At 45.0% G+C, this 22859-nt stretch overlaps 1 protein-coding gene across 2 annotated transcripts in view; it reads right to left on the bottom strand.

Moving 5' to 3' along the window:
- Positions 1 to 20560, bottom strand: part of dyrk3 (dual specificity tyrosine phosphorylation regulated kinase 3) — a 50365-nt gene extending 29805 nt beyond the window's left edge. The window contains exons 1-2 of one of the 2 annotated variants that reach the window (XM_062054933.1): positions 20445 to 20560; positions 651 to 760 (exon numbers count right to left, since the gene is read on the bottom strand). In XM_062054933.1, coding sequence (XP_061910917.1) covers positions 651 to 760; positions 20445 to 20481 — 147 coding nt within the window. In that variant the 5' untranslated portion in view covers positions 20482 to 20560. Of the gene's footprint in view, positions 1 to 650; positions 761 to 5376; positions 6193 to 20444 lie in introns of those variants that run through there. The other variant, XM_062054925.1, reaches the window with a different exon arrangement.
- Positions 20561 to 22859: the final 2299 nt, after the last annotated feature.

Genomic DNA, 22859 nt, shown 5'->3' with positions numbered 1-22859 from the left:
TACAATGCAAATAGTCATGAAAATAAAGAAAACGCATGGAATGAGGAGGTGTGTCCAAACTTTTGGCCTGTACTGTATATCCGATTTATTTCCACATATGAAAGAGTCCTGGGTTGAATATGAAAAATTTGGAATTGCACTGCTCACACTGACACGAAAAAAAATCAGATACAGTTCGCATATGGGCAAAAAAATCGGAATTGACCCGCAGTGTGAACAAGGCCTAAGGTTAATTTTTACACGTGTACATTTACACATATTAAAATAGTATTCAAATTAGCAATACTGTGAAAATGTTTTATGATGGTGACCGATTGACTGCGTAACATAATATTTTGGATGATCCTTATTATTGTTCAGCTAATCAGGTCAACCAGCAAGATTGTACACACCTTTTGAGGCAATCACTCACAGAAAAGTCTGGTGGTACAAAAAGTGCATCGAACGGCTTGAAGATAAGAGATAAAGAACCCCACTGCCATGCAAAAGTAAAGGCTGAAAGTAGTAAAGTTAATGAGATGACAAGAAAGAAACATGGGTGGAGTGGGGGGAGGGTTGTGTCTCTCCAAGGAACAGGATGTCTGGAGACAGCCCTACACAGCAAAGGAAATAGGCCTTTGTAGGCTTTGTGTGTTTGCATGTTTGCTTACTGTGTGCTTGGGCATAGGGGGCAGGCCGGAAGGACTGTTTGCGTCGGCGTCCTCTTTGAGGATGTGGTCCGTCCTCATGTACGAGTCATAAAGGCCATCACCGTGACGCGCTGAGGGGACAGAGAGGAACAGAACACATCAGTGTGGCAAAGGGCAATAAATCAGAAGCACAACCAAAGATAAATCACGTAATCTTCTGGGGGGGTGGGCAAAGTAGCATTGATTACTTTGTCAATCAAGTCCCAACTGTGAAAACAAACTGGAAAAGCAGGACGGCTCTGTCCGTAGTTTCCTGTGAAAATCCGTCCAATGAATGCATTGTGCCTGCTGCATTGTACCCAAGACAAGGGCAGCGACCTGACCAGCTTAGGTAGGGCTTACGGTCGCAGATTGCTAGCGCTGCAAGTGGTATTATTGGCCTAATGGGGGTAACAGATGCCCGTGTGACGACAGCATCTTTCCGTCTACCCATCTGTCCGTTCAAGCCCCGGTCACGTCCTGCTCGTATCAGGTCAGGTGCGCTCCGAAATAGAGCCAACGTAGCTATTCAACAGCGAGGTGTGTGTGGTCACTAAGTCGTCCACTTAATTTGAGATGATACAAGTTGAGTGCATGCATGAGAGAAGAGGAAGGTGGTTTCTCGTATGACAAAGCCCATCCTCAGGCTGTTTATCTCAACAGTTGTTAGGCAGCTTTCCAGCGCACTGGGGCTAAGATCCCCCCCTTCTCAAGGATAGTCTACTCGCGTTGAAACACAGAGGCCCTAATAGCCGGCGGACATGTTTGGTTAGCTCCGAGAAAAACAACTGGTGTTCCCTACGACTGGCCCATGAGAGTGTTGGAAGCATGGGCAGGTGCGTCACAACCTGTGTCCCCTTGTCAACAGAACTGCTCCGGGACAGATTACACTCGCTGCCTGGATACTGACGCATTAGACCTGCACAGCAAACACAGGCTTTAGATCGCCACACGCATTTATCAGGCAAAGCACAGACCCAAGTAGCCTTCTGCAAAGTCCTGATCACTCGGCGAGGTCTCAGCCCGTTTAGGACAGAACTGGGCTTTGCTTTGATAGCAAACCTCCCAGGAGAAGAAAGAAAATAAACATGCCCTATTTCCTCAAAGAGAGTCTTCTACCAAGATAATATTTGTAGAAAAATCAGCCTGATGTTACAGGATCACGAGACAATTTCACTAATCAACACAATTACACGGACACTTCTGTCGTGGCAGGAAGCACAAAAAGGGAAATGAACAGTAAGTTTGCCATTTTGGACTAACTCCAGATGTACGTTCACAAGCTCCTTACTGTGAATTTACAGTACTACCAAACTTGATTTAGAAGTCATACTATATGTATCACAAACATCCCCGCTTAGTGAAGTGGTGTGAATACTTTCCAGATGCACTTTTTCCACATTTTATGTTACAGCCTTATTCTAAAATGGAATTAATTCATTTTTGCCCTCAAGATTCTACACACAATGCCTCATAATGATAATGTGATAAGTGTATTTTTTACAGCTTTTTAAAATGTGTTAAAAAGTCATATGTACTTAAATATTCACAACCTTTGGCAGCAATTCCAGCCTCAAGTCTTTATGAATACGACGCCACAAGCTTGGCACACCTATCTTTGGGTAGTTTCAACCATTCCTTTTTGCAGCACCTCTACAGGTTGAATGGGAAGCGTTGGTTTTCATCCATGATGTCTCTGTATCATGCTGCACTCATGTTTCCCTCTGTCTTATTATTTATACTGTTTATTCATATTTTCTCTTATCAACCATTGTTTTGCCTTGGGTTTATTTTTTTAACATGTCCGAAATAAAAACATATTTACAATACAATCCTCTCTAGTCTCCCAGTTCCTGCTGCTGAAAACCATCATGGTATTGGCTACCGTACCTGGTTTCCTCCAAACATTCACGCCAAAGACTTCAATCTTTGTCTCATCAGACCAGAGAATTTAGTTTCTCATGGTCTGAGAGTCTTTCAGGTGCATTTTGGCAAACGTTTTACTAAGAAATGGTTTCCGGCGGCCACTCTACCATACGGGCCCGATTGGTGGATTGCTGCAGAGATGGTTGTCCTTCTGGAAGGTTCCTGTAGCTCTGACAGAGTGACCATCGGGTTCTTGGACACCTGCCTGACTACGGTCCTTCTCCCCTGATCGCTCCGTTTAGATGGCCGGCCAGCTCTGCAAAGAGTGCTAGTGGTTCCAAACTTCTTCCATTTACGGATGATGGAGGCCACTGCGCTCATTGGGACCTTCAAGGCATCAGATGTTTTTCTGTACCCCTCCCAAGATTTGTGATTCAAGACAATCATGTCTCGGAGGTCTACAGACCATTCCTTTGACAAACCTTGGTTTGTGCTCTGCCATGCACTGTCAAGTATGGGACCTTATATATAGACAGGTGTGTACCTTTCCAAATCATGTTCAACCAACTGAGAATGCACCTGAGCTCGCTTTTGAGCTTCATGGCACAGGCTGTGTAAATGTGACTTCTTCGTTCTTTATTTTTAATACATTTGCAAACATTTCTAAAAAGAATGTTTTCACGCTGTCATTACGGGGTATTGTGTGTAGAATTTTGAGGACAAAAATAAATTTATTGCACTTTTGAAATAAAGCTGTGAGATCAAATGTGGAAAAAGTGAAGCGCTGTGAATACTTTCTGGAAGCACTGTACATACGCTATTATTAAAGATTATAATAAAAATGTGTTGCACATATAAACTTTCCAAATGCCTGAAACTCTCTGCAGTTGAGTTTGGCCACTGTCGGTGGGAATATGGTATGAAACGTTGTGTGAAACGTTACAAATGCACAACAAAGACAAAAGGTCAAACACATATGTGCCATTAAACGTGTTTCTGGGTAGTAAAGCGAGGCTCGAGTTCCTTGTAATGTTATCATAACACATATATCAGTATGACCTCACGTTAACAGCAGGGTGCACGTGACAGCAAAAACGAACTGTAAATCGAAACTATTTACAACACTCACACACACACAGCACCCACAAAGTCAGTGCGAAAAGACAGCAATTATATCGCCAAACAGCAGGAAAATAACAAAAAGCAGAATGTACTGAAATGTCTGCCAAAACATTGGGATAAAAGTTGGCGTTCACATGTTGAGAAGTTTACATGTTGAGAAATAACTACTTAATTTAGACGTAGGTCTGCTGCCTGTCCACAAATTGCCAGGACGTGACATTTGAGCCCACAGCCAAGAAAATAAATGACCATACAAAGCCATTTCTGGCACACGATATTTATGTAAATGGAAATGCAAAATTGTACTTCAAGAAATACTGAACATTTTGAAGTGCAGTTTTTTACCAATTGGATAAACTGGGTAGGGTGGTTTGTTTTATTGTCTTTTTTGTTGACAATTGCAATTGTACGACTTTTTTAATGCCTCTGGACATCATATTTAATGCTTTTTAGTGCAATTTAAGACCTTAATTTTCACAAAACCCACTCAATGACTTTTAATGCTTTTTGATGACCTATGGAAACCCTTATGTAAGCAAATACTGAACATTTTGAAGTGCAGTTTTTTTCCCAATTGGATAAACTGGGTAGGGTGGTTTCTTTTGTTGTCTTTTTTTGTTGCCAATTGCAATTGTATGACTTCTTTAATGCCTCTGGATATCATATTTAATGCTTTTTAATGCCATTTAAGGCCTTCATTTTTGCAAAATCCACTTCATGACTTTTAATGCTTTTTGATGACCTACGGAAACCCTGTTGTAAGCATTTGAAAATTATAATGTTGAAGAGTGGAAAAGTTTACATAAACTGTGGCAAACTTAAGCGCTAATTTAATAATATATAATAAAAATAATGCAGATAACTCCTTCAAACGCAATAAACATATTTCACATTGCTGTGGATTTTGTAATCTTTGTAATTAGATGGTCAAAAACGCAACTATCCTGAGGCAAACAAACATCAAAATCAAATTGGACTTTCAATATTTGTTGGCATTTCAATACATTTTGAACATTGTGAAGTGCAGTTTTTTCCCAATTTGATAAACTGGGTAGGGTGGTTTGTTTTGTTGTCTTTTTTGTTGCCAATTGCAATTGTATGACTTTTTTTAATGCCTCTGGACATCATATTTAATGTTTTTTAATGCCATTTAAGGCCTTCATTTTTCCTAAATCCACCTAATGACTTTTAATGCTTTTTGAAGACCTATGGAAAACCTTCTGTAAGCATTTGACAATGATAACGTGAAAGAGTTTAAAGTTTACATTAACTGTAGCCAAATTAAGCGCTAATTTAATCATAATATATAATAACATAATGCAGGTAACTCTTTCAAACGCAATAAACATATTTTACATTACTGTGGATTTTTTCATCTCTGCAATTAGACTGTCAATAACTTCACTATCCAAACGTAAAAAATTAAATTGGACTCAACATCTGTTGACACTTCAATAAATATTGAACATTTTCAAGTGCAGTTTTTCCCGAATTGGATAAAACCTGGATCGGGTGGTTTGTTTTGTTGCCAATTAAAATTGTATGCATTTTTAATGCCTCAGGACGTGTATGTAATACTTTTTAATGTCATTTAAGGCCTTAATTTTCTTTATATCCCTTTAATGACTTTCAATGCTTGTTAATGATACACTTCCAAAAGAAGACCTGCTGCCAACAGCAAAAAAGAACACTCATACACTTAACAAAGTAGTTGTGTTACCTGTTGCTATAGGGCCCTCTAGTTTTCTGCTTATGATCATCATGCTTGTAAATAGTTTGTGATGCCAGCATCCGAAGTGAAGAGAAGTCCCCGAAACAGTAGAAAAAAAGTTACATGGCCAGCTGAGCTAACCGCACTTTTAAAGTGTTGACGCAGTCCAAAATATCCCTGAGTTGTGCTTTGACTATTATATTTTTTGCTTTTAATTTTTTAAATACACAAACCTAGTGATTAGTTCGGCTTTGTTTAAACGAATGTTTCGTGTAGGCTGCTAACATTAGCAGGGTGGTCCTTCCTCTCAGCTAGCTAGCCAGCTAGCCACAAAACAATCGTCCACAGGGGAGCTGTTGACTCTCTTAAATACCGTTAAAGTCCAAATATTACTGCTGGCCGGTGTGGCCCCTGCGCCCCTCGCCTTTTTCTGTCTACAAAGCGACTCGACCCAGAGCACCATTCCCGTGTTTTATTCCCGTCGAGCTGACTTTGTAGTTAACAGCAAACAGCGACGCTACGACCAACTGGCCGCGACCTCTCTCGTCGTCCTTCGCTCGTCTTCGGGGCGGCTATCCAACACAAGCTAGCGAGCGGTGCTCACGCCCCATGCTAACGGCGCAGACGGGCCGACGCATCCCCGCTTTTGCCGCGGAGCTCTTGTAGTCACCGCCACGAAGAAGCAGTGTTTAATCCGTCGTCTCAGCGGCACAAGTGTCTTATTCGACGCGGCGAAGTGTGGTCGTTGCTATGGGCGTCTTCAGTGTCCCGGGGTGAACGGGCAGCGACGACGGAGGGCGGGGACAGGGCGGTGCTTAGCGGGCTGCAGTTGAGAAAGGAGGGTTTACCGCTTCCTAGTGGCGACTAATTGTACCACACAAACAGGTGATCCAGCTTTGAAAACATACACTATCAGTGTTTTTCAACCTTTTTTGAGCCAAGGCACATTTTTTAGCGTTGAAAAAATCCGGAGGCACACCACCAGCAGAAATTATTAAAAAACGAAACTCAGTTGACAGTAAAAAGTCATTGTCGCAATCGTTGGATATGACTTTAAACCATAACCAAGCATGCATCACTATAGCTCTTGTCTCAAAGTAGGTGTACTGTCACCACCTGTCACATCACGCCATGACTCATTTGGAGGTTTTTGCTGTATTCCTGTGTGTAGTGTTTTAGTTCTTGTCTTGCGCTCCTATTTTGGTGGCTTTTTCTACTTTTTTGGTATTTTCCTGTAGTGTAGCAGTTTCATGTCTTCCTTTGAGCAATATTTCCCGCATCTACTTTGTTTTAGCGATCAAGAATATTTTAGTTGTTTTTATCCTTCTTTGTGGGGACATTGTTGATTGTCATGTCATGTATGGATGTACATTGTGGACGCCGTCTTTGCTCCACAGTAAGTATTTGCTGTCATGCAGCATTCTGTTTTTGTTTACTTTGTAGCCAGTTCAGTTTTAGTTTCCTTCTGCATAGCCTTCCCTAAGCCTCAGTGCCTTTTCTTAGGGGCACTCACCTTTTGTTTATTCTTGGTTTACGCATTAGACACCTTTTAACCTGCACGCTGCCTCTCGCTGTTTCCGACATCTACAAAGCAATTAGCTACCGGCTGCCACCTACTGATATGGAAGAGTATTACACGGTTACTCTGCCGAGCTCTAGACAGCACCGACACTCAACAACAACACATCATTTGCAGACTATAATTACTGGTTTGCACAAAATATTTTTAACCGAAATAGGTGAAATTAGATAATCTCCCACGGCACGCCAGACTGTATCTTACGCCGTGACTCATTTGGAGGTTTTTGCTGTATTCCTGTGTGTAGTGTTTTAGTTCTTGTCTTGCGCTCCTATTTTGGTGGCTTTTTCTACTTTTTTGGTATTTTCCTGTAGTGTAGCGGTTTCATGTCTTCCTTTGAGCGATATTTCCCGCATCTACTTTGTTTTAGCGATCAAGAATATTTTAGTTGTTTTTATCCTTCTTTGTGGGGACATTGTTGATTGTCATGTCATGTACGGATGTACATTGTGGACGCCGTCTTTGCTCCACCATAAGTATTTGCTGTCATGCAGCATTCTGTTTTTGTTTACTTTGTAGCCAGTTCAGTTTTAGTTTCCTTCTGCATAGCCTTCCCTAAGCCTCAGTGCCTTTTCTTAGGGGCACTCACCTTTTGTTTATTCTTGGTTTACGCATTAGACACCTTTTAACCTGCACGCTGCCTCTCGCTGTTTCAGACATCTACAAAGCAATTAGCTACCGTTTGCCACCTACTGATATGGAAGAGTATTACCGCGGCACAGTGGTTGAAAAACACTGCACTATATTACCAAAAGTATTTGGCCACCCATCCAAATGATCAGAATCAGGTGTCCTAATCACTTGGCCCAGCCACAGGTGTATAAAATCAAGCACTTAGGCATGGAGACTGTTTCTACAAAAATTTGTGAAAGAATGGGCCTCTCTCAGGAGCTCAGTGATTTCCAGCGTGGAACTGTCATAGGATGCCACCTGTGCAACAAATCCAGTCGTGAAATTTCCTCGCTCCTAAATATTCCAAAGTCAACTGTCTGCTTTATTATAAGGAAATGGAAGAGTTTGGGAACAACAGCAACTCAGCCACGAAGTGGTAGGCCACGTAAACTGACAGAGAGGGGTGAGCGGATGCTAAAGTGCATAGTGCAAAGACTTTCTGCACAGTCAGTTGCTACAAAGCTCCAAACTTCATGTGACCTTCCAATTAGCCTACGTACAGTATGCAGGGAGCTTCATGGAATGGGTTTCCATGGCCGAGCAGCTGCATCTGAGCCATACGTCACCAAGTCTGATGCAAAGCGTCGGATGCAGTGGTGTAAAGCATGTCGCCACTGGACTCTAGAGCAGTGGAGACGCTTTTCCATCTGGCAATCTGATGGATGAGTCTGGGTTTGGAAGCTGCTAGGAGAACGGTACATTTTGGACTGCATTGGGCCGAGTGTGAAATTTGGTGGAGGAGGAATTAATAATAACAATAATAATAATAATACCTGGGATTTATATTGCGCTTTTCTAAGTACCCAAAGTCGCTTTACATGTAGAACCCATCATTATGGTGTGGGGTTGTTTTTCAGGAGTTGGGCTTAGCCCCTTAGTTCCAGTGAAAGGAACTTTGAATGCTCCAGGATACCAAAACATTTTGGACAATTCCACAATTCCATGCTCCCAACCTTGTGGGAACAGTTTGGAGCGGGCCCCTTCCTCTTCCAACATGACTGTGCACCAGTGCAAAAAGCAAGGGCCATAAAGACATGGATGACAGAGTCTGGTGTGGATGAACTTGACTGGCCTGCACAGAGTCCGGACCTGAACCCAATAAAACACCTTTGGGGTGAATTAGAACAGAGACTGAGAGCCAGGCCTTCTCCACCAACATCAGTGTGTGACCTCACCAATGCACTTTTGGAAGAATGGTGGAAAATTCCTATAAACACACTCCGCAACCTTGTGGACAGCCTTCCCAGAAGAGTTGAAGCTGTAATAGCTGCAAAAGGTGGACCCACATCATATTGAACCCTATGGGTTAGGATTGGGATGGCACTTCAAGTTCATATGTGAGTCAAGGCAGGTGGCCAAATACTTTTGGCAATATAGTGTACCATTATTATTTCATCCTGAGAACCAGAAAAAAATAATTTTCTTACATAAAAAATTGTGTTGGGTGAAAAAATATGCAGCTATCCTTTTTTGGGCATTTTATGAAATGTAATATATGCAGTACAGAACTGTATCAAGTGCCAATTGAATGATTATTTCATCCATCATAATTCTTAAATAAACGACTTACAGAGCAACTACTTACATACAGTGTTCCTTTGAATACGATAAATTATTTTTTAACTGTATTTATCCAGGAAAGTCCTGTTGAGATTAATGAAAAAATAATAATCACATTTATATAGCGCTTTTCTTGACACTCAAGGAGCTTCACAGAGAACTGAGGACCCATTATACATTCACTCCACATTCACACTTGATGGTGGTAAGCATCATTAGTAGCAGCAACTGCCCTAGGGTAGACTTTGCGCCTACGGCCCCTCCCACCACCACCAAACAATCATTACGTACACCAGTGTGAGCGCCACTGGGAACAAGGTGGGTGAAGTGTCTTGCCCAAGGACACAACAGCCTTGACTAGGATGGCCGAAGCTGAAGTCGAACAGTCGCATCTTGGATAACATCTTAGAGAAGCTTTCCACTCTGCAAGGCAAAATGATGATCAGTTTGAGAGCCAGAATGGACCAACCACTGGAATGTTGTTTGCTTGCCCTAACCATAACAATCCTGATCTACAATCCGGCTCTCCATGCATTGGCTGTAAACACCCCAGTGAGACCATTGCAGTGAAAGACGCTCTGAAATCCCTGTCCCTTTTTCATTTGGGACGTTGACTCTGTTCCACCCCCACCCCCCCTCCACCCCACAGCTGGACTAAGGAGCAGCACAATTATGGCTGCGTTTGTGTGTTGTAAATATGTGCTGATACTGTATGTGCTTATTGTTGCTCGAAAATGGAATCCCTATTATAATGTACCGTAATTTTCAGATCATAAGGCGCACTTAAAATCCTTTCATTTTCTCAAATATCGACAGTGCGCCTTATAACCCTTGCGCATAATGTACGTATTAATTCTGGTTGTGCTAACCGACCTCGAAATAATTGTATTTGGTACATGGTGTAATGATAAGTGGGACCAGTAGATGGCAGTCACACATAAGCGATAAGTGTGAACTGCAGCCTGTTCAATAAATGATGCGAGCAAGCAACTCCAAAACGTTGATGTTTCATTGAGAAAATAGAACATTACACACGGCTCTCATAAATCTGTCAAAATGTTTTAGTACGACTTTGGTAAGCTACGAAGCCACACCGCTTGATGACTGCTTGACTTCCTCACAGACAGACCCCAGTCTGTGAGAGTGGGCAACAACACCTCCAGTGCCATCTCCCTGAGCACCGGCTCCTCCCAGGGCTGCGTCCTGAGTCCGCTGCTGTTCACGTTGATGACCCATGACTTCTGCGCCAGGTCCACTACTAACCACATTGTGAAGTATGCGGACGACACGACAGTAGTGGGCCTCATCCGTGACAACAACGACATGGACTACAGAGAGGAGGTGAAACATCTGGTTGACTGGTGCAGAACCAACAACCTGGTCCTGAACGTCGACAAGACCAAGGAGATCATCGTTGACTTCAGGAAGCACCAGTCCAGCCACACTCCACTCTTTATCAACTTCACAGCAGTGGAGATGGTAAGCAGCACCAAGTTCCTGGGGGTGCAGATAACTGACAATATGACCTGGTCACTACACACCGGAGCTCTTGTAAAAAGAGCTCAGCAGCGCATGCACTTTTTGCGTCGGATGAAAAGAGCACAGCTCCCTCCCCCCATTTTCACCACATTCTACAGAGGCACTATAGAGAGCCTACTGACCAACTGCATCTCTGTCTGGACTGGAGCCTGCAGTGCCTCAGACTAGAAGTCTCTGCAGAGAGTGGTGAAGACGGCGGAAAAGATCATCAGGACTCCTCTTCTTCCTATCCAGGAGATCGTAAAAAGCCGCTGCCTGACCAGGGCTCAGAAAATCTGCAAAGACTCCTCCCACCCCCACCAAGGACTGTTTTCACTGCTGGACTCTAGAAAGAGGTTCCGCAGCCTCCGAAAGAGAATCTCTAGGTTCTGTAACAGCTTCTTCCCTCAGGTCGTAAGACTTTTGAACGCATCATAATTATTCCTTCATCTCCCCCCAAAATGGATTAACTCGCTGGAATAAAAAAGACAATATAACATACATCCATAAACGTGGATGCATATGAAAAAGTGCAATATATTTATCTGTACAGTAACCTATTTATTTATTTATATATGCACCTTATTGCTTTTTTATCCTGCACTACCATGAGCTAATGTAACGAAATGTTGTTCCTATCTGTACTGTAAAGTTCAAATTTGAATGACAATAAAAAGGACGTTTTTTTTATTTTTATTATTTTTATTTTTTTAATTATTTTTTTGAGGGGCATTCATCTTCTGCTGTGGCCATTAGTAATATAAAGTAGCGTACAGTTCTAACTCATATCTGTCAGTAGACTCGCTATGGAAGCGCTAAAAACTACCGGTACAACAAAGAAGACGGGGAGAAGACGCTGTCGAAGTGGAGGCACGTATATAAGACCGCTCACAAAACGGCGCATCCTGAAGCAACGGTCAGAAAGTGGCTGGGAGATGGTCTGTAAAACATCATCTATGCAACATTTTGATCAAAGAACCACCATCACATGTTATGTAGACCACAAGGAAGTCTTTTAAATATTTGAAAAATATTAATTGTATGACCACTTTAATGCACCTTATGTTTCGGTCCGTTCTATGGTCCCAAAAAAACGGTACTCTGTTGTTTGGAAATCTTTCTCAATCTACTTGAATTTAGCATAAGGCAGTGATTCTCAAACTGTTGTATGCATACCACTAGTGGTACGCCAAATGTTTACTTAATTAAATATTCAAATACAGTGTTACTGTTCAAACTGTGTGTAAAGTTACAGTGGCCAAAAATATTAAATATACTTGTTAAATAAAACCTCTGCCTTGTTTTTAATTCATATGTAGGCCTACTACGCTACTGTATTTTAATGTTGCTCATTATGGTGCTATTTGGAGAGCCGAGTGTTTTCTAAGGTGATACTTGAAAAAAGTTTGAGAACGACTGCCATAGGGCAAATATCCGGTCAATGCAACCCCTCCCTCTAAGAAATCCTCGAGTATTGGATCGAGTCACACACCGGATTTTTGGACCCGTCCGTTGGTTTTGTGACTCACGAGTGGAGTACGAGCAGCCATGTATACTCACACTTCCCGTCACTTTCAACGCTAATTGTATACATTTTAATAAGTTCAAAATACATTGTGACCGCGAAACCTCTTTTTTTCAGTTTATTTGTTTAGCAACCTTTTTAAAATGGGGTAAATATTGAGAAAGTTATGACAACTTTAACAAAAAGGCCACACTTAAAATCTTGAGCCACATCAACTTTGTATTGAAGTTCACCAGAAATGTGTGCATTTTCACCGGTTTTAAAAGTCCATAACTTTTATATTTATCACAGGAAAACGATACTTATATTACTTGAACAGTCTTTACTAGGGTTGTAGGTTATACCGGTACTAGTATAGCATTGCGGTACTAATGAATCAAAAACGGTACTATACTCTGTTTGAAAAGTACCGGTTCCCCATTTTTTTTCTTTACGGCATGGCATTGCTGGTTTTACGAGCAGAGGAGCATGTTCGGCAGCGCACAATTACAGAGTACTTACAAGCAGACACAGTGTGTAGACAAAAAAGGGAGAACGGATGCATTTTGGCCTAAAAACTAAAGATAAAGGTGAAGTTATAACACTGAAACGCCCTCAGGAAGAGGTGCTTTAAGACATGGCTAGCTAGCTAGAAGTTAACATCCATCCACCGTCAGCAGTGTTTTAGCTACTTCTAAATCACTAATCCTCACTTCCATGGCGACAAAGTACGTTTCTTACAAGTATTATTATCACTGGAGGACGAGGAATAGCTAAACATGCTTCACTACACACCGTAGGAGGATACAATAGCTAACTGCTAACAGCAAGCTATCGCTCTTCAATGTAAACACATGCCACGGGTGGATCTACACCTGACATCCACTGTAATGATACTAAGTACAAGACCGTATCTAGTCGATAGTACTAATATTACAAACCCCGTTTCCATACGAGTTGGGAAATTGTTTAAAATGGGACCCATAACCTCCCTGCTTGGCACTCAGCAACAAGGGTTGGAGTTGGGGGTTAAATCACCAAAATGATTCCCGGGCGCGGCGCCGCTGCTGCCCACTGCTCCCCAAGGGGATGGGACAAATGCAGAGGACAAATTTCACCACATCTAGTGTGTGTGTGACAATCATTGGTACTTTAATCTTTAATCTAATGTAAATATAAACGGAATACAATGATTTGCAAATTCTTTTCAACCCATATTCCATTGAATGCACTACAAAGACAAGATATTTGATGTTCAAACTCATAAACTTTTTTTTTTTTTTTTGCAAATAATAATTAACTTAGAATTTCATGGCTGCCACACGTGCCAAAGTAGTTGGGAAAGGGCATGTTCACCACTGTGTTACATGTCCTTTCCTTTTAACAACACTCAGTAAACGTTTGGGAACTGAGGAGACACATTTTTTAAGCTTCTCAGGTGGAATTCTTTCCCATTCTTGCTTGATGTACAGCTTAAGTTGTTCAACAGTCCGGGGGTCTCCGTTGTGGTATTTTAGGCTTCATAATGCGCCACACATTTTCAATGGGAGACAGGTCTGGACTACAGGCAGGCCAGTCTAGTACCCGCACTCTTTTACTATGAAGCTGTCATGTCTGTTCATGTTTTTGTTTTGGCCATGTGTTTGTTTTTTGGACTCTTCTTAGTTCCTGGTTGCACTTCCTTGTTAGGTTTGGTTTCCATGGTCACCCATTAGTTTTCACCTGTCTTGTCACGCACCTGTTTTCCCTGATCACGTCACTATTTAAATCTGTCTGTTTCTGTTGTTCGTCCTGGCGTCCTCACACATTCATCTTCTCCACACGTTTATGCTGTGCTCATGTTATCATCGTTTTTCTATAGTCCATGCTGATCTTCTCATGCCAAGTAAGTTTTTGTTTAATAGTTTTTGTGCCCTTGTGCAAGTCTTTTGTTTTGTCATAGTCAAGTTTTTACCTCCGCTGTGAGCGCTTTTTGTTTGTACCTTTTTTTTGAGTTAACATATTAAACATGTCCTCACCTGCACGCCATGTATGGTCCAATTCATTTGCAACACGGGAGAGCAAACCACGCCACAGATCAAGTCATGACAGAGGACGCCAGCAGAAGAGTTCTCCCGCAAGATTGGACGAAGGAACGTGGGAGGTCCTGCGCGCCATGGAAGCCGAGACACTTCGCCATTCCCCCATGGAGCGCAGGGATCTCATGTGGGGTCCGACCGGCAAACTGGTGCCGATCAGCTCCGTTTGGCCCGGGGACGTTGGCACGTCATCCCTGTCCCGGAAGCGCCGCTCCAGACCGAGGACGTCAGGGAAGGTGAGCGGACAGCACGCTGCGCTCCCGCAAGCTCCCGCAAGCTCCCGCAAGCTCCCGCAAGCTCCCGCAAGCTCCTCCCCCTCCGGGCGGAAATGGGCCGCAGCCTGCCCGGGCAGGCTGCGGCCCATTTCCCCAGGATGACATCATAGACCAAGATTTTTTTTTCCTGAATTCTTTTTCTTTTGATCACCCGCCCCCAGCAAAAGACTCTAAGTCCAAGATAGAGCACTATCAAAACATGTTTTTAGAAATAAGAGCATGTCAATCACAGTCACCCAGTTTTCATGCCCCGCCCCCCTAGACTCAAGTCACGCCCAAGTCAAGAAACAATTCTTTTTTTTCACCCACAAAAGCCCAGGTGGGGGGGGAGGAAAGACATTTTGGACAATTTAGAGGGGAGGATTTTGCCCTCCTCCTGACCTCCCTCCACCCACCCCAAAAGACGGTTCCAGACCGCGGGGAGCGCGTCTGGGATCCGCTCCTTGAGGGGGGGGCTAGGGCTGGGAAGTGTTCAGGTGGGGTCGTTCTTCGGTCTGCCAAGCCACAGCCTCCAGCTCGGCCACCGCCACCTGAATTTCGTCACGCCAAGCCACAGCCACCAGCACGGCCGCCACCACCAGTCTTTCGACCTGCCAAGCCACAGCCTCCAGCTAGACCACCTCCACCTGCTCCACGCCCTGCTCCAAGGCTATCAACATGCCTAGCAGCTCCACCATGCCAAGCTCCACCATGCAAAGCGCCACCAGTCGCAGCTTCACGCCAAGCGCCACCAGTCGCAGCTTCACGCCAAGCGCCACCAGTCGCAGCTTCACGCCAAGTGCCACCAGTCGCAGCTTCACGCCAAGCGCCACCAGTCGCAGCTTCACGCCGCCAAGTGCCGCCAGTAGTAGCACCACGCCAAGCTCCGTTACCTGCTCCCCGACACCAAGTGCCGCCAGTCGCAGCTTCACGCCAAGCGCCACCAGTCGCAGCTTCACGCCAAGTGCCACAAGTCGAAGATCCACGCCGCCATGTGCCGCCAGTAGTAGCATCACGCCAAGCTCCGTTACCTGCTCCCCGACGCCAAGCTCCGTTACCTGCTCCACGACGCCAAGTGCCGCCAGTCGCAGCTTCACGACGCCAAGTGCCGCCAGTCGCAGCTTCTCGACGCCAAGTGCCGCCAGTCGCAGCTTCACGACGCCAAGTGCCGCCAGTCGCAGCTTCACGACGCCAAGTGCCGCCAGTCGCAGCTTCACGACGCCACCCCTCAAGCCAAGACCAAGATCCCCCAAGTCCAAGCCAAGACCAAGATTCCCCAAGTCCAAGCCAAGACCAAGATTCCCCAAGTCCAAGCCAAGACCAAGACCCCCCAAGTCCAAGCCAAGACCAAGACCCCCCACGCCAAGACCAAGTCCAAGACCAACCATGCCAAGACCATGTCCAAGACCAACCATGCCAAGACCAAGACCAAGTCTAAGACCACCCTCGCCAAGACCAAGACCCAGACCCTCGCCAAGACCCTCCAAGCAGCCAAGACCCTCCAAGCGGCCAAGACCAAGCTTCGCCGCTGGCTTCATCTGCTGCACCCGCACTTGCGTCATCTACGGCTTCAACGCCTGCAATGACGACGACGCGCCTGCCTCCTCGCCTGCCACGGTTGTGGCCACTACCTGGTCGTCCGCCACGCCAAGTGCGCCCACCTCTTCGTCGGCCACGCATGTGGCCCTTCCCGGGTTGCCCACCTCGCCTGTGGTGGCGGCGTTTCACTCGCCGCCGCCACATGACTATGCCTCGGTGGATTCGGGGCCACTTGGCCTGGCGACCCACCGCCATGTCTCCCTCCCGCCCTCCCATGACTCTTGATCCTGTTTTGTGTTTTGTTTTTTGGACATCTGGGATCTGTCCGTAAGGGGGGGGTTCTGTCATGGCTGTTCATGTTTTTGTTTTGGCCATGTGTTTGTTTTTTGGACTCTTTTTAGTTCCTGGTTGCAATTCCTTGTTTGGTTTGGTTTCCATGGTCACCCATTAGTTTTCACCTGTCTTGTCACGCACCTGTTTCGAGTCACGCACCTGTTTTCACTGATCACGTCACTATTTAAATCTGTCTGTTTCTGTTGTTCGTCCTGGCGTCCTCACACATTCATCTTCTCCACACGTTTATGCTCTGCTCATGTTATCATCGTTTTTCTATAGTCCATGCTGATCTTCTCATGCCAAGTAAGTTTTTGTTTAATAGTTTTTGTGCCCTTGTGCAAGTCTTTTGTTTTGTCATAGTCAAGTTTTTACCTCCGCTGTGAGCGCTTTTTGTTTGTACCTTTTTTTTGAGTTAACATATTAAACATGTCCTCACCTGCACGCCACGTATGGTCCAATTCATTTGCACCACGGGAGAGCAAACCACGCCACAGATCGAGTCATGACAGAAGCCACGTTGATGTAACACGTGGCTTGGCATTGTCTTGCTGAAATAAGCAGGGGCGTCCATGGTAACGTTGCTTGGATGGCAACATATGTTGCTCCAAAACCTGTATGTACCTTTCAGCATTAATGGCGCCTTCACAGATGTGTAAGTTACCCATGTCTTGGGCACTAATATCAATCAATCAATCAATCAATGTTTATTTATATAGCCCTAAATCACAAGTGTCTCAAAGGGCTGTACAAGCCACAACGACATCCTCGGTACAGAGCCCACATACGGGCAAGGAAAACTCACCCCAGTGGGACGTCAATGTGAATGACTATGAGAAACCTTGGAGAGGACCGCATATGTGGGTAACCCCCCCCCCCCCCCCCCTCTAGGGGAGACCGAAAGCAATGGATGTCGAGTGGGTCTGACATAATATTGTGAAAGTCCAACACATCAGCGAAAGTCCAGTCCATAGTGGGGCCAGCAGGAACCATCCCGAGTGGAGACGGGTCAGCAGCGTAGAGATGTCCCCATCTGATGGACAGGCTAGCGGTCCACCCCGGGTTGGGAGCAGAGTAGAAAAGAAAAGAAAAGAAACGGCAGATCAACTGGTCTAAAAAGGGAGTCTATTTAAAGGCTAGAGTATCAATCAATCAATCAGCTTTATTGTCCATTCTTACATGTACAAGACACATAAGAACTGAAATTACATTTTCGGCACAATCCCGCTAAGAGCAGACATACGTTACAGGGAGACAAGACGGGACCGCCAACGGATCAGCCTCACTTAGGCGCTCCTCAAAAAGGTGGGAAAAAGGTGACATTGGGGGAGGGGGGAAGTAAAAAAAAATATCAGTCTGAGGCTGGACCCTCAGGAATGGTCCAGACTGAGTCCGAGGAAAAAAACCTCACATAGCATGGCACACATAAACAAGGTACATTTAATCACAACAACTCGCAACAGAGTCATCCAACAGGACCTTGGAGGCCAGCAGCTGCTGTTGAGCGCTGCTCAGCCCCCACAACCCCGGAGGAATAAAGCAGAGGTGAAGGCGTTGATTTGGGGAGGGGTATGTGCGTGCATGTATGCCCAATTAACTTGGGTGAGATGTTGGATTGTCTTTATGGGCCGAGGCCGGCCCCAAGAGTTCAAGAGTTCAAGAGTCCGACCCAGGTGCTTTTGAAGAAAAGGGAAAGGTCAAAAGCGTCCATCTTTGAGGAGTCCTCGGGGGAGTGTTTTCAAACAGCCTGTTCCTCAAGGCCATTCGAGGGAGTCAAATCGTAGATTAAGATGTTGTTTTTTCTTCGAGCAGTCAAAACAATGACATTCCTGCTCTATATGCTGGCTCTGACAATTCCAATTTATTCTTTCTGTAACATCATCAAGATGGAATCTACCTTGCGATTCAAATCAGCAATCGCTCCAGTCTGTGATCCCACAGCACGACCCAATCCTTCCATTGCGTTGAACAGCCTGTTGGCCCCTTGAGTGGCTGCCATCGTCTTCCGAATTTGACGATACACCAGAGCAATGCCCAGCCCAATCAGCAAATGCCCTGCGATCACAGCTCCAAATAGGTAGATGTCTTCCACGTCCTCGATGGAAAGTCCATCTTAGATGAGCTCCAGCGAAGCCGACGGCGTTTCTGGGTGTTGTTTATAAACGGTTTTCGCCTTGAATAGGAGAGTTTTAACTTGCACTTACAGATGTAGCGGCCAACTGTAGTTACTGACAGTGGGTTTCTGAAGTGTTCCTGAGCCCATGTGGTGATATCCTTTACACACTGATGTCGCTTGTTGATGCAGTACAGCCTGAGGGATGGAAGGTCACGGGCTTAGCTGCTTACGTGCAGTGATTTCTCCAGATTCTCTGAACCCTTTGATGATATTACGGACCGTAGATGGTGAAATCCCTAAATTCCTTGCAATAGCTGGTTGAGAAAGGTTTTTCTTAAACTGTTCAACAATTTGCTCACGCATTTGTTGACAAAGTGGTGACCCTCGCCCCATCCTTGTTTGTGAATGACTGAGCATTTCATGGAATCTACTTTTATACCCAATCATGGCACCCACCTGTTACCAATTTGCCTGTTCACCTGTGGGATGTTCCAAATAAGTGTTTGATGAGCATTCCTCAACTTTATCAGTATTTATTGCCACCTTTCCCAACTTCTTTGTCACGTGTTGCTGGCATCAAATTCTTAAGTTAATGGTTATTTGCAAAAAAAAATGTTTCATCAGTTTGAACATCAAATATGTTGTCTTTGTAGCATATTCAACTGAATACGGGTTGAAAATGATCAGCAAATCATTGTATTCCGTTTATATTTACATCTAACACAATTTCCCAACTCATATGGAAACGGGGTTTGTACATCGATATTTTTTATCATCACAAAATCTTTTTTCCTTTTTTAAAAATTCCTATTGTGTTTATAAAGTCAGGAAATACGTCCCTGGACACATGAGGACTTTGAATATGACCAATGTATGATCCTGTAACTACTTGGTATCGGATCAATACCTAAATGCGTGGTATTATCCAAAACTAATGTAATGTATCAAACAACAGAAGAATAAATGATTATTACATTTTAACAGAAGTGTAGATAGAACATGTTAAAACAGAAAGTAAGCAGATATTAACAGTAAATGAACAAGTAGATTAATAATTAATTTTTACAGTTTGTCCCTCATAATGTTGACAAAATTATAGAATATAAATGACACAATATGTTACTGCATACGTCAGCAGACTAATTAGGAACCTTTGCCTGCGATGAGGTAGCGACTTGTCCAGGCTGTACCCCGCCTTCCGCCCGAATGCAGCTGGGAGAGGCTCCAGCACCCCCCGCGACCCCAAAAGGGACAAGCGGTAGAAAATGGATGGATGGATGGATGTTTACTTACTACTAAAAGACAAGTTGTCTAGTATGTTATACCGGCTCAGTGGGATTGTGGTTAGAGTGTCCGCCCTGAGACTGGAAGGTAGTGAGTTCAAACCCCGGTCGAGTCATACCAAAGACTATAAAAATGGGACCCATTACCTCCCTGCTTGGCACTAAGCATCAAGGGTTGGAATTGGGGGTTAAATCACCAAAATGATTCCCGAGCGTGGCCACCGCTGCTGCTCACTGCTCCCCTCACCTCCCAGGGGGTGAACATGGGGATGGATCAAATGCAGAGGACACATTTCACAACTGGTACTTTAGCTTTGATGTTCTCTATTTTATTTAAGGACAAAATTGCAATAAGAAACATATGTTTAATGTACCGTTTTGTTTAAATAAAGCCAATAATGCTATTTTTTTGTGGTGCCCTTTATTTAGAAAAGTACCGAAAAGTATCGAAATACATTTTGGTACCGGTACCAAAATATTGGTATCGGGACAACCCTAGTCTCTACAAGACCTGTCTGATAGACTGTAATGGCGTGAATCCATCAATTTAAAAGACAATGTTTACCCGTTTCTCATCTTTGTGGTGACCCTTAGTCTACATCTTTTGTCCATATTTTTTTAGGTTAACTTTATATTTCTACCTTTTGTCTTCTCTTTGGGTCCTTGCTTGCTTCTCATTTTACTTCATTTTGGCCTCTAAAATGAAAGCGCCCCTGTGTTCCGGGGCTTGGCACCGTCGTTCTGCTTGGGAGATCACAGGCAACCTCATCATCCACCCGTCACGGCGTGCCTTTGTGACACGGTGGATGACATCATGGGAGGAGGTTTTCTTTGATAAAGAAAACGATGATTCGATGAATGGGCGGGCGGGTGTGAAGTGATGGATGCTGTGGAGACGCGTGGAAGGCTGGATGAAGTCGATACGGGCGTGCGGAGGACGTGAGAAGGGCTCGGGTCTAAACTGAGACGGCGACACATGCTGGGAAGGCGACGATGCTAAACTAAGCTCGAAGTCGGAGGTGAGGAAAAGGTGCCTGCCTGTATTCACCGCCGTAAATAAGAATATTGACACAATTCCACGGTGGCCCCGTGCTTCCTATTCTTAGGTTGTGGGCGACGACGCCTCAGAATCGATCTCCCAGCCGAAGTCCAGGTGTAAGTGTGAGGATCAGGCCCAGTTCTGCACCGCAGCCCTGGGAGTTTTACGAGCGAGGGATGGCACCATAGTTTTGAAGGACTGTATTTGGTCTCCGGTGTGTGACAGACAAGGACACCTGTGCGCTTTCAGTGCCATTTGAAAAAGGGGGGCCGGAATGTGGGCGGAGCCGACCTGACTTTTACATGAAGATTTGCACACGGCTCTATTTGCCCGTTACGCTGAGTCAGTGTTAGTTGCTATGTTCACACTGCAGGTCAATTCTGATTGTTTTAAAGCACAGGTGTCAAACTCAAGGCTCCGGGGGCCAAAACTGGCCTGCCACAATATGTTATGTGGTGTTGTGTGTACAGGAGGAGGAGACGGCACAGACAACAGTGCCATTATCCATTCTTCCATTTTCTACCACTTGTCCCTTTTGGGGTCGCAGGGGGGCAAAATATTGTTTATTGTTTATTGAACGGATCCCCATTAGCTGATGCCAAGGCGACTGCTAGTCTTCCTGGGGTCCATATAGGAGCATCCATCCATTTCCTACCGCTTGTCCCTTTTGGGGTCACAGGGGGTGCTGGAGCCTATCTCGGCTGCATTCGGGCGGAAGGCGGGGTACACCCTGGACAAGTCGCCACCTCATCACAGGGCCAACACAGATAGACAGACAACATTCACACTCACATTCACACACTAGGGACCATTTAGTGTTGCCAATCAACCTATCCCCAGGTGCATGTCTTTGGAGGTGGGAAGAAGCCGGAGTACCCGGAGAGAACCCACGCAGTCACGGGGAGAACATGCAAACTCCACACAGAAAGATCCCGAGCCCGGGATTGAACTCAGGACTACTCAGGACCCCTTTTCCACCGTGCTGCCCGTGCAGCGCCGTTATATTAAGCTATATATATATATATATATAACAAATAAGAATATTAAATAAACAAGGGTATGGAGTGTGACTGAGCCAAAAGGGTGTATATGTGTGTGACTATGTGTAGGAATGAACTGCTGAGTGTTACCGGAGTGTTGAGCGGGGGAGGCAAGTCCAAAAGGGGCGGGGCTGGCTCGACGATCCGTGAGCAGGCAGGAAGTCGGAGGGCGATAGAGTTAAAAGTTAAAGTTAAAGTAAAAGTACCAATGATTGTCACACGCCGCGCCCGGGAATCATTTTGGTGATTTTACCCCCAATTCCAACCCTTGATGCTGAGTGCCAAGCAGGGAGGTAATGGGTCCCATTTTTATAGTCTTTGGTATGACGCGGCCGGGGTTTAAACTCACGACCTACCGAGCTCAGGGCGGGCGCTTTAACCACAAGGCCACTGAGAAGGTGAGGCGTCGAAGGTCCGTGTTCAGGCGGGAGGTTGAGTTTCAAACAGGGCGACCAGGGAACCAGAGAGGAACAACAGGGAAGACGAGACACACAGCTCGTCACGCGGGTAACGGAGGTTTGCTGCAGGAACGACACGACACAGGACAACGCACAATGAAACACGGAGGAGAAAACACAGAGAGAACAGGAGTGCATAGAGCATGTGTACGGCTTACTGTACAGGACGGGTAGCTACGTTCTGGCGCGGGACAGCAGGTTGTGCAGGCTTATGAGGGCAGGCCTGATGATCAGCTTCAGGTGTGCTGATTGCCGGTGATTGATTGCAGCTGTGCACCGGCGCAGCCTCTGCCGGAGTGGCGCGCGCAGGAGCGCTCTTGGAGGTGCAATCAGCAAAGCGCACAGATGAGTGTGCATTGGAATGTGCCCTGGCCGTGACATGTGGCCCGCGAAAGCCTGGAAATAATATACGTTAATAAAATGCTTACCGTATTTTGCGGACCATAAGGCACACTGCCGATGAATGGTCTATTTTTGATCTTTTTTCATATATAAGGCGCACCTGATTATAAGGCTCAT

This window comes from Entelurus aequoreus, linkage group LG01, assembly GCF_033978785.1.
Source record: "Entelurus aequoreus isolate RoL-2023_Sb linkage group LG01, RoL_Eaeq_v1.1, whole genome shotgun sequence".
NCBI classification, from domain to species: Eukaryota; Metazoa; Chordata; class Actinopteri; order Syngnathiformes; family Syngnathidae; genus Entelurus; species Entelurus aequoreus.
This window is presented reverse-complemented; position numbering and strand designations above follow the sequence as displayed.